This window comes from Solanum stenotomum, chromosome 10 (genome assembly GCF_019186545.1).
Source record: "Solanum stenotomum isolate F172 chromosome 10, ASM1918654v1, whole genome shotgun sequence".
NCBI lineage: Eukaryota > Viridiplantae > Streptophyta > Magnoliopsida > Solanales > Solanaceae > Solanum > Solanum stenotomum.
In genome coordinates this window covers 39,516,313-39,530,438 of record NC_064291.1, presented here as the reverse complement: position 1 = coordinate 39,530,438, position 14,126 = coordinate 39,516,313, and the positions used below count along the sequence as shown (strand labels likewise).

General features: G+C 34.2%; 1 protein-coding gene across 1 annotated transcript; it reads left to right on the top strand.

Moving 5' to 3' along the window:
• The first annotated feature begins 418 nt into the window (after positions 1-418).
• LOC125841528 (homeobox-leucine zipper protein ATHB-15) lies at positions 419-7,063 on the top strand. The gene is made up of 19 exons (XM_049520681.1): positions 419-815; positions 1,294-1,507; positions 1,597-1,756; positions 1,854-1,957; positions 2,059-2,149; positions 2,403-2,498; positions 2,588-2,701; positions 2,790-2,873; positions 3,018-3,173; positions 3,252-3,326; positions 3,465-3,571; positions 3,661-3,853; positions 4,743-4,928; positions 5,055-5,135; positions 5,447-5,581; positions 5,661-5,986; positions 6,173-6,278; positions 6,462-6,611; positions 6,861-7,063. The coding sequence occupies exons 2-19, from the start codon at positions 1,296-1,298 to the stop codon at positions 7,005-7,007; spliced, it is 2,523 nt and encodes an 840-aa protein (XP_049376638.1). The 5' UTR covers positions 419-815; positions 1,294-1,295; the 3' UTR covers positions 7,008-7,063.
• The last annotated feature ends 7,063 nt before the right edge of the window (positions 7,064-14,126 follow it).

The window sequence follows — 14,126 nt, the reverse complement described above, 5'->3', positions numbered from 1 at the left end:
AACTTTCATAAGGACCTATTACCTCCCTAGACTATTTAATACCGTATTAAATACACTATTAAATAGTTTAGGCGTAAAAAATACGGTATTAAATAGTCTAGGAAAGTAATAGATCCTCATGAAAGTTTAGTATCACAACATTAAATTCGATCAAAGTTGGGATATTTTCTAGATCCTTATCCCAGATGAAAACCTATTCTCTTTTTCTTTAGAAGCAAATTTAATAGTACAAAAAAGAAGAAGAGTAAAATGTACTCAAATTATTATTTTATAGGAGTGGGGGAGGGGGCATTAATGTCAAAAAGTGAAGACAGAGCAGAGCAGGCTACCAACTGAAGTGGGACTTTTTCTTTTTGTGTCTCTCACATTCCCATCTTTTTCTGATATTTTAAGACAGACAGATTGTAGTTTTGCAGAGTAAAAGATACCAAAACACACGCACTGTTCTGTTGCTTTCAACTCTTTATCTTTACATAATTCTTGGGAAAAAAAATAGCACTAGAGGCAACCCCATTTGTTTGATTATATGCAAAGTAACCAAAATGGTGTTTCCCATTTAACTCTCCCATTTGTATGCATAAAAAATATAAAAGAAAGACCACCATCCTTCTTCCCATTCTTGTATAGAGTGAAAAGTAAAGATTGTGTTTTTATTACTATTTTTTTTTCTTTCTTGATTTTGTGGGAAATCGTAACTCCATGATCTGATGAAGAAAGATCTATGTTTTGTGCTTGACGCTGCGTGGTTTTGAAGGGAGTGTGTGGGAATTGGAGGACAGCCTTTTTGGGTGTTGAGGAAATTTTAATTGTACAAGGTTAGAAAATCTTTGTGTGTTTATACATTTCTTGATTTCTAAGACTTTGAAAGTTCTTATGCTTCATACACAAGTTCCCATTTCATATTATCCAAATGTTTTTCATTCCCACATGGGAGTTTTTCTAAAATACTTTATTATAATACATATATGTTTCTATATCCTTATATACACATGCATAAATCTTGGGAGTTTGTTGGGGTTAAGTGGGTAGGAAGGATTTTTGCTATTAAATCCCTTTTTTGACCAGAGAAAAAAATTGTCAAGTTTGTACACTGCAAGTGCTTGAATCAATCTTTCTTTAGGATTTGTGGTGTTAGGTGTATAAGAATTTTCTTGAAAGAGAATAGGCAGTTGTAATATATACATATAAAAGATGTGGAAATGAAGATGATGCAGGGGATCTCTGTTTTTTGAACTTTTGTTTTGTTATGTTATCTCTTTTTTTGGTTCTCAAAATTGATATTTTCTTGAAGTGTGATGATGGCTGTGACATCAAGCTGTAAAGACAAATTTGGGATGGACAGTGGTAAATATGTGAGGTACACTCCTGAGCAGGTAGAGGCTTTGGAGAGGTTGTATCATGAATGTCCGAAGCCTAGTTCACTCCGTCGTCAGCAGTTGATTCGGGAGTGTCCAATTCTGTCTAATATCGAGCCAAAACAGATCAAAGTTTGGTTCCAGAACAGAAGGTATTGGGAAAGTAGCTTTGTTTTGATTTTCTTTGTTCTTATTATATTGGAAAATATTGTTATTAAGAATTGTGTTCGTGTAAATGTAGATGTAGAGAAAAGCAACGTAAAGAATCATCGCGCCTTCAAGGCGTGAACAGAAAATTGACAGCAATGAATAAGCTGTTGATGGAAGAGAATGATAGGCTGCAGAAACAAGTTTCACAGTTGGTGTATGAGAATAGCTTTTTCCGCCAACAGACTCAAACTGTAAAGCAATCTGTTCTTATTATACAACTTATTCAATGTTAAAGAATTAATTCGAGCTGTAAGAGTTTGTGGTAACTGTCATACTTTTAAATTGCAGGCAGCCTTAGCCACCACAGACAACAATAGTTGTGAATCTGTGGTGACGAGTGGTCAACACAACTTGACCCCTCAGCGTCCACCAAGGGATGCAAGCCCTGCGGGGTAAGTAGATATTCTCCGAGTTTCATTTCCTTCTTTTTATTTTGTGTGTGTGTGTTATTATTTTACAAGCTTTGTATAATGATATTTGAATATATTTCCAGACTTTTGTCCTTAGCAGAGGAAATTTTAACAGAGTTTTTATCAAAGGCAACTGGAACTGCTGTGGAGTGGGTCCAAATGCCTGGGATGAAGGTTTGTTTCATTGCCTATCTTTCAATTAATAGATGTCATGAACAAAATTTTGGAGTGTTGTTTATCAACTTCTAAATTGCATCAATACAACGCAAGAGGCGTTGTTCTTAAAGATAATTTCTACATGTATGACACTCTAGAGGATTTGATCATGGACACACTTGTATGCACAGCGTTTGATTACATAATAGCTAATTTGAACAGAGAATTATGTCGTCATAATCTTAAAAATATCTTTCTTGTGTGCCTGCAGCCTGGTCCGGATTCCATTGGAATCATTGCAATTTCTCATGGTTGCTCAGGAGTAGCCTCGCGTGCTTGTGGCCTTGTGGGTCTAGAGCCTACAAGAGTAAGTTTCATCCTAAATAACTTGGTCAATTCAGTTTTGTGTTTTCTCTACTGAAATTCTAAGTATATTTGTGCTTCTGTTTAATATAGGTTGTTGAAATTCTTAAAGATCGGCCATCATGGTTTCGTGACTGCCGAGCAGTAGATGTTCTCAATGTGATGTCCACTGGAAATGGTGGAACCATTGAATTGATATACATGCAGGTTAGTTTTAGAAAAAATCCTTGCTGTCTTTTTTGTTGGTGTAACACAACTAATCACAGAATATAATATTCTGACTTTTTTTTTTCAGCTCTATGCACCTACTACACTGGCACCAGCTCGTGACTTTTGGTTAATGCGATATACATCTGTTATGGAAGATGGTAGCCTTGTGGTATGTATCTAAGATCATTATGTTCCTCGTAAAATTATCAAATAAAAGGTGTTGCCTTATTGCAATTGAAAGTCACACATACAAAGTAAAAATCCAGTTTTCCGTTGTTATTATGATGATGCAATATACATATTTCTATTGTAGATATGTGAAAGATCCCTGAACAACACTCAGAATGGTCCTAGTATGCCACCGGTGCAGAGTTTTGTGAGAGCAGATATACTGCCAAGTGGATATCTGATACGACCCTGTGAAGGAGGTGGTTCAATCATTCACATAGTTGACCATATGGATTTAGAGGTGTGTTAACTTGTTAATTACATGATTGTGCTTCGCCCTATCAATTTTCTAATAAATGCTGCTAATAATCTTTGCCAGCCGTGGAGTGTGCCTGAAGTGTTGCGTCCACTGTATGAGTCATCAACACTGCTTTCGCAGAGGACAACTATGGCGGTACGATTAAACTTCTGAAAATCTTGTTTCTCTTTCTTTTATCATCATTTCTAAATTCCTAAGATAGCTATCGAAATGGGAATTATAGTCACCGGAAGTTCTTAATTAGTTGCGGTACTGGTGTTTAACATATTTCAGGCATTACGTCACTTGAGACAAATTTCTCAAGAAATTTCACATCCTACTGTCTCTGGCTGGGGAAGAAGACCTGCAGCCTTACGTGCACTTGGTCAAAGATTGAGCAAGTTAGTGTTTCAATTCCTGATGTTTTTCTACATCTAATTAAACATTTTTATTCCGTTTTGTGACTGAACTTCTAATTCGCATTGTGAAGGGGTTTTAACGAGGCTGTTAACGGTTTTACTGATGAGGGATGGTCTATGCTTGAAAGTGATGGTATAGATGATGTTACCATTCTTGTTAACTCATCACCCAGCAAATTGATGGGTGCAAATCTCTCTTATTCCAATGGATTTCCGTCGATGAGCAGTGCTGTGCTTTGTGCCAAGGCTTCTATGCTTTTACAGGTACTGATTTATCGATCAATTCGATTTGAGCAAGCATGAGATATCTATCTTATCTTCTTCTACATGGCTTACATAAATTGAACAAAAAATTCAAAGTTCTCTGAGAAATCGTGTGATAAAAGGAATACTAAATCACTTTCTGCATCTTGAATTGATTATTATTTTGGGGAGTCCGAACAATTGTTTTTTTGACTGCGATTTATTCAATTATTTTCAAAATACAGGCTCCAATTAATATGCTACATGGCTTTACGTATAGGCAAGCCTTTTTTTCATAACATTGTGGGGCATACAATACAATTTCTGTAGTTTCTAAAAAAGTTAAACATTTATTTAAAAAGAGTCGGGGAGTTAATGATGAATATCGAACTATAGACCATGTTGTTCTTTTTGGAATGGAGTGAGTAATTATCGCGGATTCAATTTCCAAGGTTTCAACAACTATTATATGGATAAGTTGGAGCTGTACATTAGTGGTTGCAGGAAAAATATTAGGATAAGTTATAGTAAACTGAATAAAAGATGGGCATAAAGTTACTCTCTTTGAGGTGTAAAAGTTTCATTTTTCTTCAATGGAATGCATTGTTGTTAATTCTGCATGTTTTTTTAGATACTTTCTGTTATTCCAATCTGCAACGGCTATATGAACTTCTGGATCATGTTCAGTTGTCATTGGATGAACTTTTGTCTCTTTCTGTAAGAATTTCCAGTTTCTGTTTTTATGGTAAAACTAAATGAGTAGTATTTCAACTATGCACGGGTCATTCTCAAAAAAATATTTTGTGAAGATCCTAGCTACCTCGGAAGCTTATACTCTACTTCTGCTTTTTATTAATGCTCTCTCTCTTATAGAACATCTCTTTCATCACATCTTGTCTTCTATTGGCAGAACGTACCTCCAGCCATTCTACTAAGGTTCTTGCGGGAACACCGATCAGAATGGGCAGACAGTGGTATTGATGCTTATTCAGCTGCTGCAGTTAAAGCTGGTCCATGCAGCATACCAGTCACTCGAACTGGAAGTTTTGGTGGACAAATCATTCTTCCACTGGCTCACACTATTGAACATGAAGAGGCAAGTCATGACTAGTTCGGAATTATCTCTAGTATCTTGCCAGACACCTTGTTCTTACTTCTTCATTTGCATATATTATGCCTTATACGTAAATACATTATTAATATTTCTTTCCTCTTAAAACAGTTTATGGAGGTGATAAGACTTGAAAGCATTGGCCACTATCAAGATGACATGATAATGCCTAGTGATATCTTCCTTCTGCAAGTACGTTTTTATTCTCAAAATAATCTGCATCACTCTATGTTTTCTTAAATTGGATTTTGGTGCAAGAATTATTGTCGTAGCAGCTAAACGTTCACTTTCACTGGTGAGTGTTAGTTCAGTTTTACTTTTATCCTTTCTGAGACTTCAAACCTTAATCCCCTCATGGAAGATTAGAATAGTCCATCATCGATATATGTTAGTTGAATAGTCCCAACTGTCCACAGTCTGCTGTTCCAATCCGTCGTTAACCCTTTGTGTTATACTTTCTGCCACCTCTATGATTAACAGATCCTTGTTTTTGAAATGCACAGCTTTGTAATGGAGTGGACGAGAATGCTGTTGGAACATGTGCAGAGCTCATGTTTGCTCCTATTGATGCCTCATTTGCTGATGATGCTCCTCTCCTTCCCTCTGGTTTTCGTATCATTCCTCTGGACACCAAGGCGGTGAGTATACTTGCTAAATGTAATCTGGAAGTGCAAGTTTTTTCACCGTTCTAGTAATTTACTTCTCAAGTCAATGCAGGACGCATCTAGTCCAAACCGCACACTTGATCTTGCATCAACTCTTGAGGTTGGACCGGCTGGAAGTCGACCAACTGGGGATCATTCCAAGAATTCTGGTAGCACAAAATCGGTTATGACAATAGCATTTCAATTTGCATTTGAGATTCATCTTCAAGAAAGCATAGCTGCTATGGCCCGTCAATATGTCCGCAGTATCATATCATCTGTTCAGAGGGTTGCTTTGGCTCTCTCTCCATCTCGTATTGGTTCTCTCCCTGGTCTAAGGTCTCCACCTGGCACACCTGAAGCACAGACTCTTGCCCGTTGGATTTGCCAAAGTTATAGGTATGTTGCTTGGTTTACGTATATATCACCACCTGATATAACCTCAAAACTAGAGTATCTTTTGTATTATGTGCATCAAGCAACTACTTGGAACAATCTCTGACTGGTTCTAATATCTTTTACATTGGTTGCCTTCTGTTATGTAATTCTACATTATTGCGTGAATATTTATATGAACTCTTGCAGGTTCTTCTTAGGCGTGGAGCTGCTCAAATCTGCTAGCGGAGGAAGTGATACCATCCTGAAAGAAATTTGGGATCACTCAGATGCTCTGATGTGTTGCTCTATGAAGGTATTAATCTACAAACCTAATATCTAATTTTCATGAAGTTCAATTAAGTCGCAGTTTGAGGTTTACCATCAGATTCCTGCAAGTAATGATATATAAAACATACTTCCGAGTTTTACTCAAGTAGTTGTTTGCTTCTTGCTTGGCAATTGTAGTGTTTTTCTTAACCTGTACTTTTGATGGCAGGCACTGCCAGTTTTCACGTTCGCGAATGAGGCAGGACTTGACATGCTAGAAACCACCTTGGTAGCCCTTCAAGATATTAGTCTGGAAAAGATTTTTGACGACAATGGAAGAAAGGCGCTCTACTCTGAGCTTCCACAGATAATGCAACAGGTATATATGTGCATTTTTCACTAGTCTAAATGGTTTAGCTATGTTATTTCCTGCTTTTGTTCCTCTATATTTATCTCAAAATCAACATGCTCTTTTTATTGGTAAGACTGTGAGCAGCCAGGCTATCTTATATGCTTCTGCTATGTAATCGAAGCATCATTACTACTGCATGTTAACGTAATGAACGTGTGATCTTACTGGAGTTACTCTTCACTAACTGGATATCACATCTTACATATGTTTTTGCAGGGTTTTGCTTGTCTTCAAGGTGGGATCTGTTTGTCAAGTATGGGAAGGCCAATATCATATGAGAGAGCAGTAGCTTGGAAAGTATTGAATGAAGAAGAAGATGCCCATTGTATATGTTTTATGTTTATCAATTGGTCTTTTGTCTGATATTTTGCACATCAATGTAGGAACTAATACAAACTTAGATCAGCAACACCTCTTTTTTGAATCATACTTTATGGATCAACCTCCTTGCATTTATACTTCTTTTAGCTTTGGTTTTTAACTTCCTCTTAATTACTAGAAGCAATTTCACATTACACTTAGCTCATGCATTCACAGGGTTATTTGGAAGATTGATTGAGGGAGTATTTGGCTTGAAGGAAAATGTTTTTTTTAGGAAGATAAGGGTCTTCTTAATTATTTTTTATATTTGGTAGGTAAATAGAAAATACCATTCAAGAGAATATATATATAATTTAGACAAATAATACAGGGAGATTGAAGTGGGAGTCAGGGGGGATTGAAGTGGGAGTGAGGTGATAGGGAGGTAGAGAGGAGATGATACTAGGCATATAACTTGTTTCTTAAATTCCCTCTAGGAAGTGTGTAGAATCCTTTTTATCCCAACCTTGTGTATTTATTGGTGTTGATAGAGGATTAAGGTTTTTTTCAATTAAAAACGACTATTTTGAAAATAATTTAATATTTACTATTCAAAGTCGCTATTTGTAATTAAGTTTGATATTTCAAGTCATCATATTTAAATTTTCAACTAAATAAAAAATGTGATTATTTTCTATCCCCGATCAAGATATCCAAGGTGTTGGATACCCCAAGTCCCTTGATTTTAGCACTGTCACACTAATTGACTTATACTCTACTTGAATTTGTTTTGGGATGAAATTGTGTTATTTTGTTTGTTTTCCCATTTTATCTTGACTCGTAATCACAATTTTGATTTTAATATACACTGATTTAGAAGTGGAATCGCTATCTAAAATTTTTGACAATTGCAACTTTGTCCTTTCTATTTAAATGTTTTGATTCAAGATATGTGACCGCAATCTTAGTAAATATTAGAGGGTAACTTATAAAAATCACTACAATTTGGAAGCTAATTATCAAATGTAGGTATGGTTTTATTAATTATCTTTGGTGAAATGGTCTGGTGGACCCTTATACTTGTATCGGTTTGTATTCTGAATCCTTCTACTTACACCTTTGTCATCTGGACCCTCAAATAAAATGAGACTTTTAAGCCCCTCCAACCATGTGTTTAGCTCACCCTCCTTTATATAATTGACATATCCACGTTGCATATACTACTGCTACATCATATTTATTTCATAACTATTTAAAAAAAATTATTAACCAAAATTATTTAATAAAATATAAAATAATAACATTTTAATTTATTATTGGCATTTCTAATTCTCCCTATTTTCACTATTTCACTACCAAAAGAAAGCCATCACCGGCGTCGCCATTTTTGCCGACGAATCACATATACTTTCTCCCTTAAGTAGTAATCTGGTGCCTCGCCTTGGTCAATGAAAGTTCCTGAGGCCATTAAGGCAACAATAGCAAACATCTCAGCAATAGCCAAAGGCAAATTGGACAAAATCCCCAAAACTTTTCTAGGCAATTTCTTCACAATCCCAAAACCAACAACACCATTCTTTGTCTCCTCCACCGTCCTTCCACCATTTCCTACAGACTCTTCTTCCAATTCAACAACTGGTGGCGCCACACCATCAAAACCTGGAACTGAAATTGGTCTATTTTCCTTGCTGGGTTTATTCCCTTTTACTGTATTGAGCTTACATGTAAGAGTAAAAGCAAAAAAACGACCTTTGTTGCTGTAAACACCAAGAATTTGAGAATTGTGGATAAATGGACGAACCTGCTCGTTACACCTCCATACATGGACTGAAACAAACCTCTTGCCTCTGCAAATTTTTACCCCCAAAAACTCCAACATCAATGGAGACTCTCAAGATTTCATCAAGAATCTCACTTGTGCAACTTTCTCCCTCACCCGTCTTCATCTCCGTCGCATACCATCACTATTTTTCTTTCCTCCTCCAACCTCCACAGTAACAACAACCTAAACCACCGCACAATTAGATCTGGCCACCGCACAACCAGATCTGGCCAAACTTTTCGTAAGAGACAAGTACTTCTTATTCTTGTAAACTTCTCTAAGGGCTGACTTTTGCTTCTGTGAGATGACAGTCAAAACCTGTGCAATTGACAACCTTACCACCTTGATTTTGGATAGCTTGTTAGGAGCACCACCGGTGACCTTTGCAACATAGAGAAGAGCAAGCTCCGCCTTCAAATCCTTCAACTGAGCCAAAAGGTCTGTCTTCGACTTGTTCCTCAACTCATGAACCTTTATTCTCGCCATGGCTGCTGCACCTTTGAGGTTACTGCTCAGACGACAATGAAGATAAGCAATTAAGCTTGGAAGAAGAAATAACTTTTTAATTAATTGTTTTTTTTAAAAAATATTTCTTTTATAATTTTAATATTTTCTTAACTTAAAAAAGTTGTTCACTCGCCTTAAGATGCGTGAAGTCACACACTTTCGCCAACTCAGCCATCTTAAAGACATAATCTTGGTCAATGGTCAGAGGGATTTGTTAAATTGTGTTTTATTGAGTTTAAGGGTCCAGATGACAAAGGTGTAAGTTGAAGGGTTCAGAATACAAACTAATACAAGTATAAGGGTCCACTAAACCATTTCGCCATTATCTTTCATAGTAAAATTCAGTTGCTGGACGATTGTATTTAGTCTATATATACAATCTGAAGATACATACAACATACCATAATCATCATTATATACACTGTTATCTCAAAAAATGAAAATTATATATAAAAAAAAATTAGAGATAAATATTACATACAAATCTAAGAGCAAAAACAAAGCTTTGAGATTTGGGAGAAAAAGAGAAATTGTGCTAGCCGATGAATAATGTTTGAACATAGGAAGATTTGGGGGGGNCGGAGAAAGAGAAATACAACCTGAATTATAAAAGGGATTCGTAGTACATAGAGGAGAGACATTCACTAGAAATAATTAGGTGTTTTCTAGAAAATCTAAAGCGTCTCAATATTTGATAATCTTAGAGGAATTTCTTAAAATTACTTTAGTTTGAGTCTCGTAAACAATCTATATATATATATATATTTAAGGTGTCAGGCGATTTTATGCATTGTATTTATACACACATTTAGGCTCTATTAACAAATACAAATTGTATTGATAAATCTAGTTTATATTGACGAATATAGTTTGTATCAATGAATACAGTTCGGATATATACAATAAGAAAAATATAGGAGATTGTATTCATTCATGACTCTAATTTCACTTGTATTCATCAGCTCTAATTTCAATTGTATTCATTTTCTCTTTTATTAATTTTTTTCATTTGCTCTTTATCACTTGTATTCATTCGCCCTAATTAATACAAAAACAAAGAGAGGTGCAAAAATAGAGAAATACAGAGAGAGGGAGGAGAGAGATGAGAAAGGAGAAAGGAGAAAGGTGAGCGAGTGAGGAAGTGTGAGAGAGGAGAGAGAAGAGAGGCGAACAAGAACATGAAAATAATAGAGATGTTAGAGAGGGTAAAGTATAGTATAAACTGTGATTTTTTAAAAGTATAGCTATGAAGAGTAAATACGTAAAACATATTTACTATATCATGTAAAATTTCTTTTTTGAGGGTTTTTCAAAAAGTAGTATAGTTTAGGCTAAATAAGAGATATATAACTATCGTTTGCTTGATTGCGATTCATAGTTCTATATGTTAGAAGAAGGAGAGAGGCAAGTGAGATTGAAAAAGGAACGAAAAAGGCGATCAACATTTTGGAGAGTGAGACGAGAGACGAGAGACGAGAGACGATAGAGAGGATAAACACATGGGTATTCGTTGTATCAAATTGTATCACGAATACAATTGATTTTTATCAACAAATACCATTGTATCAAGTTGTATCAATGAATACAATTGTATCAAGTGTATATGTTCCTTACGTATTCAATTTGTCAAGTGTATTTATCAATGAAGACAATTGTATCAAGTGTATCAATGAAAACAATTTGTATCAACGAACACAATTTTATCAAGTTGTATTAATGATACTATCTGTTTTTAGTGTATTCACTCTATATCAATATATTTAAGTGTACGTATCTGTTTTTAGTGTATTCACTCTATATCAATATATTTAAGTGTATCTGCAACCGCCTATAGATTGTATCAATGTACTCTACTCTATTTTGTCCTCTTTATACGTGACACTTTTAGAATACGATTGATACAATATTGTATCTCCCCCTCGTTCAAGTATACTAAGAGTCTGAATATGAAATCGAAGAGGAGAAGAGGAAGAAGAGAGGTCTCCGATCACCATCTCTTGCGTAATTTGTATTAATATCGGGGGTGTACATGACCGGGTTGGTTCGGGTTTTTCAAATATCAAACCAAACCATTTGTGTAAATATTTTAAATTTATAAACCAAACCAAACTAATGAAATTCGGATTTTTCAACCTTGGGTTGGTTCGGGTTTTTCAAATACCAAACTAAACCATTGTGTCGAATTTTTAAATTTATAAATCAAACCAAACTAATAAACCTCGGATTTTTTCAGATTTTTGGATTTTTTCGGTGAAGTTTGCATACAAACATATAATTAACTTGTGCTTCAAATATTTCTTTAGTCCAACCAAAATACAATTATCTAAGGTGTTTCTTAAGAAAATAACACAAAATATGAGATGAGTACTGATGACACTAAAATATTCAATAAAAATTAATAATGAAATCATCATATAAAATAAATATTGCAAAGCCATAATGAAAATGATCATAATTTAAAAGTTCTAAATCATGCTAAAATAAGTTTAATAAGTATTAGTTACATTACTAAATATTTAAGGAAAATTAAAATTAGATTATGTATTTTAATTGTCTAAACCAATGTAAAACTAAAGAATAAATATTCAATATTATTGTCATTCTTAGTGTTGAATTGATTTTCTTTCTGCATTAGTATTAATTTGATTTTGATTTAAGTTTTATGATAATTATCAATATCTATGAACTATAATCTTTATTGGACCATTCCGAATTCTAAGTTTTAAACTTGAAATAATATATTAAAGATAAAAACTATGAAATAGTATAAGAAATATTTTAAAATTATATCAAAGTAAATATTTTTATGTATAAAATAAAATTTTAAAATTACATATATAATGTCGGGTTGGTTTGGTCTCGGGTTGATTTTTTTTAGTTAAAACCAAACCAACCCAAATATAGTCGGGTTTTGTTTTCCAATACCAAACCAAGTCAAATCAAACCACTAGTCTGGTTTTTTTTCGATTTGACTCGATTTGCGGTTTGATTCGGTTTTCGGTTCGGTTTTATACACCCCTATAATATCCCATCTGAACCGCCTGGTCCTTTGTTGCTTATTGGATTTCAAATCAGGCGAGAGATAAAGAGGGAGGGGACGAGAAAGGGAGAGAGGCGAGCGAGAGTTTGAGAGAGAAGAGATTTGTTATAAAATCCTAAGTTTAGATATGTAATGTAATTCTTTTAAACTGTATTTAGTATAGTAAATGCATACATAGCACATGTTTGTATTATTACGTCATTTTCCCTAAAAAATTCCCAAACACTTTGGATTTTTCCTTCTATTATTTGCTTGGCAAGCCTTTGGTAAATAAAAGTATGGGCCAGCTTATAAATCTCAACTGGGCTGGTCAATTTATTTGACCCAAAATATTTGAAAGGCCTCAACTTCGTGTATGGGTCATTCGCCAAATACCGCTCTTTTGAAGTGTTCTTTAGATTTTTCCCTTCAAAATCGCTGGTCTTTAATTACTTTTATCCTTTAGCCTTTAAATAGCAAAAAAACAATTGAAAAACTATTGACAAAGAAAAAAAATATAATTCTTACTTTGGAATAAATTTTTTTTAGTAATTTTTATAATTAATATGAAATGGATGATGTATCGAGATCAGCTAAGCAAAAAAATACTTCTGTCTATTAATGCATATGTAATTCCCTCTTTTGAGCAAATGTGTACATGATGACTAAGGTTAATAATAACTTTTTTTTGAACTATTCAAATTTACAATATTCATACATTGTGATTAACACTGTATATGTTGAAAAATAATTAACTTTACAGTTAAAATCAGAAAAATTAATTAATTTTATTTTGATTTTATAAATTGATGATATTTTTATAATCACATGTTTCGTCGTTATTGAACCTTTCGCAATACAATAATGATTTTGATGAATTAACAAAAATCGAGTGTTAAATTAAAATGTTGCTGAATTATCTTATAACTTGCTAAGGATCGATATCATGGTTTATGGAATTAATAATAGTAGGCATGATTGAATTTCTATCCTTAAGACGTTTCTTGATGTTATCATGCATGTGGAGTAATCTAGACAATCGATGATATTTAATTAGAGTTAGACTTTGATTAATTGCTTATATGTGTTGTGCGTCGATAAAACATGCTTGATTGGTCTTCGAACACAGTTTGTGATTGATATTTGTTGGCTTGATAGTTCTTGTGTGAAGAAGTTGTTAAAGTTTATTTCTAAATGATTTGAAATTGCAATATGCACGTGTCATATCCATTGTGTACTTGTTATTATCCCGAGAGTTAATTGAGTAGAGAACAGATTGAGTTATGTTGATGGAATTGAGAATATATACTCTATTTAATGATGATTGGCTCGCGTCCACTGTGAATTTATGGACGAGCGATTATGCGATGGATCGAGTACCATGGTATGGTACCTGGACACCTAGGATCCCCTGTAGGTCAGGACTAGTTAGGCAAGATTTAAATTTCTTATCATATGTGTATAGATGAATGTAAGAATTGAAAAAATAATTTGCAGAATTTTCCACTGTTGTATTTATCTTCTTCTTCTACATTTATACAAGTTTTTGTATGTAAAGAAAACAGAAAAGAAAATGCTTTGTACACTTGTCCTACTGCTATTTTTTTTATCCTACTGCTATGTACTATTTTGTAACATAATTTTATTCCTCCACCATGTGCATTTATTATTCATGTGTTCCACTTTATTGTCTCATTATCAGCATCAGACGATGTGTATATAATCCATCAACAGTTATTTATGTATAGTCTGATGTTGCCACGTGTGAAGTGAGATTCGACCCTTTTCATTATGTCCGAAAGAAGCTATAAAATCTATTGCTCTTTACTCTTCT

Coding starts and splice junctions, on each gene's coding strand:
- LOC125841528 (XM_049520681.1), top strand. CDS start 1,296: ATGATGGCTGTGACATCAAGCTGTAAAGACAAATTTGGGATGGACAGT. Junction 3,174..3,251: donor TTGACCATATGGATTTAGAG/GTGTGTTAACTT, acceptor AATCTTTGCCAG/CCGTGGAGTGTGCCTGAAGT. Junction 3,854..4,742: donor AGGCTTCTATGCTTTTACAG/GTACTGATTTAT, acceptor TTCTATTGGCAG/AACGTACCTCCAGCCATTCT.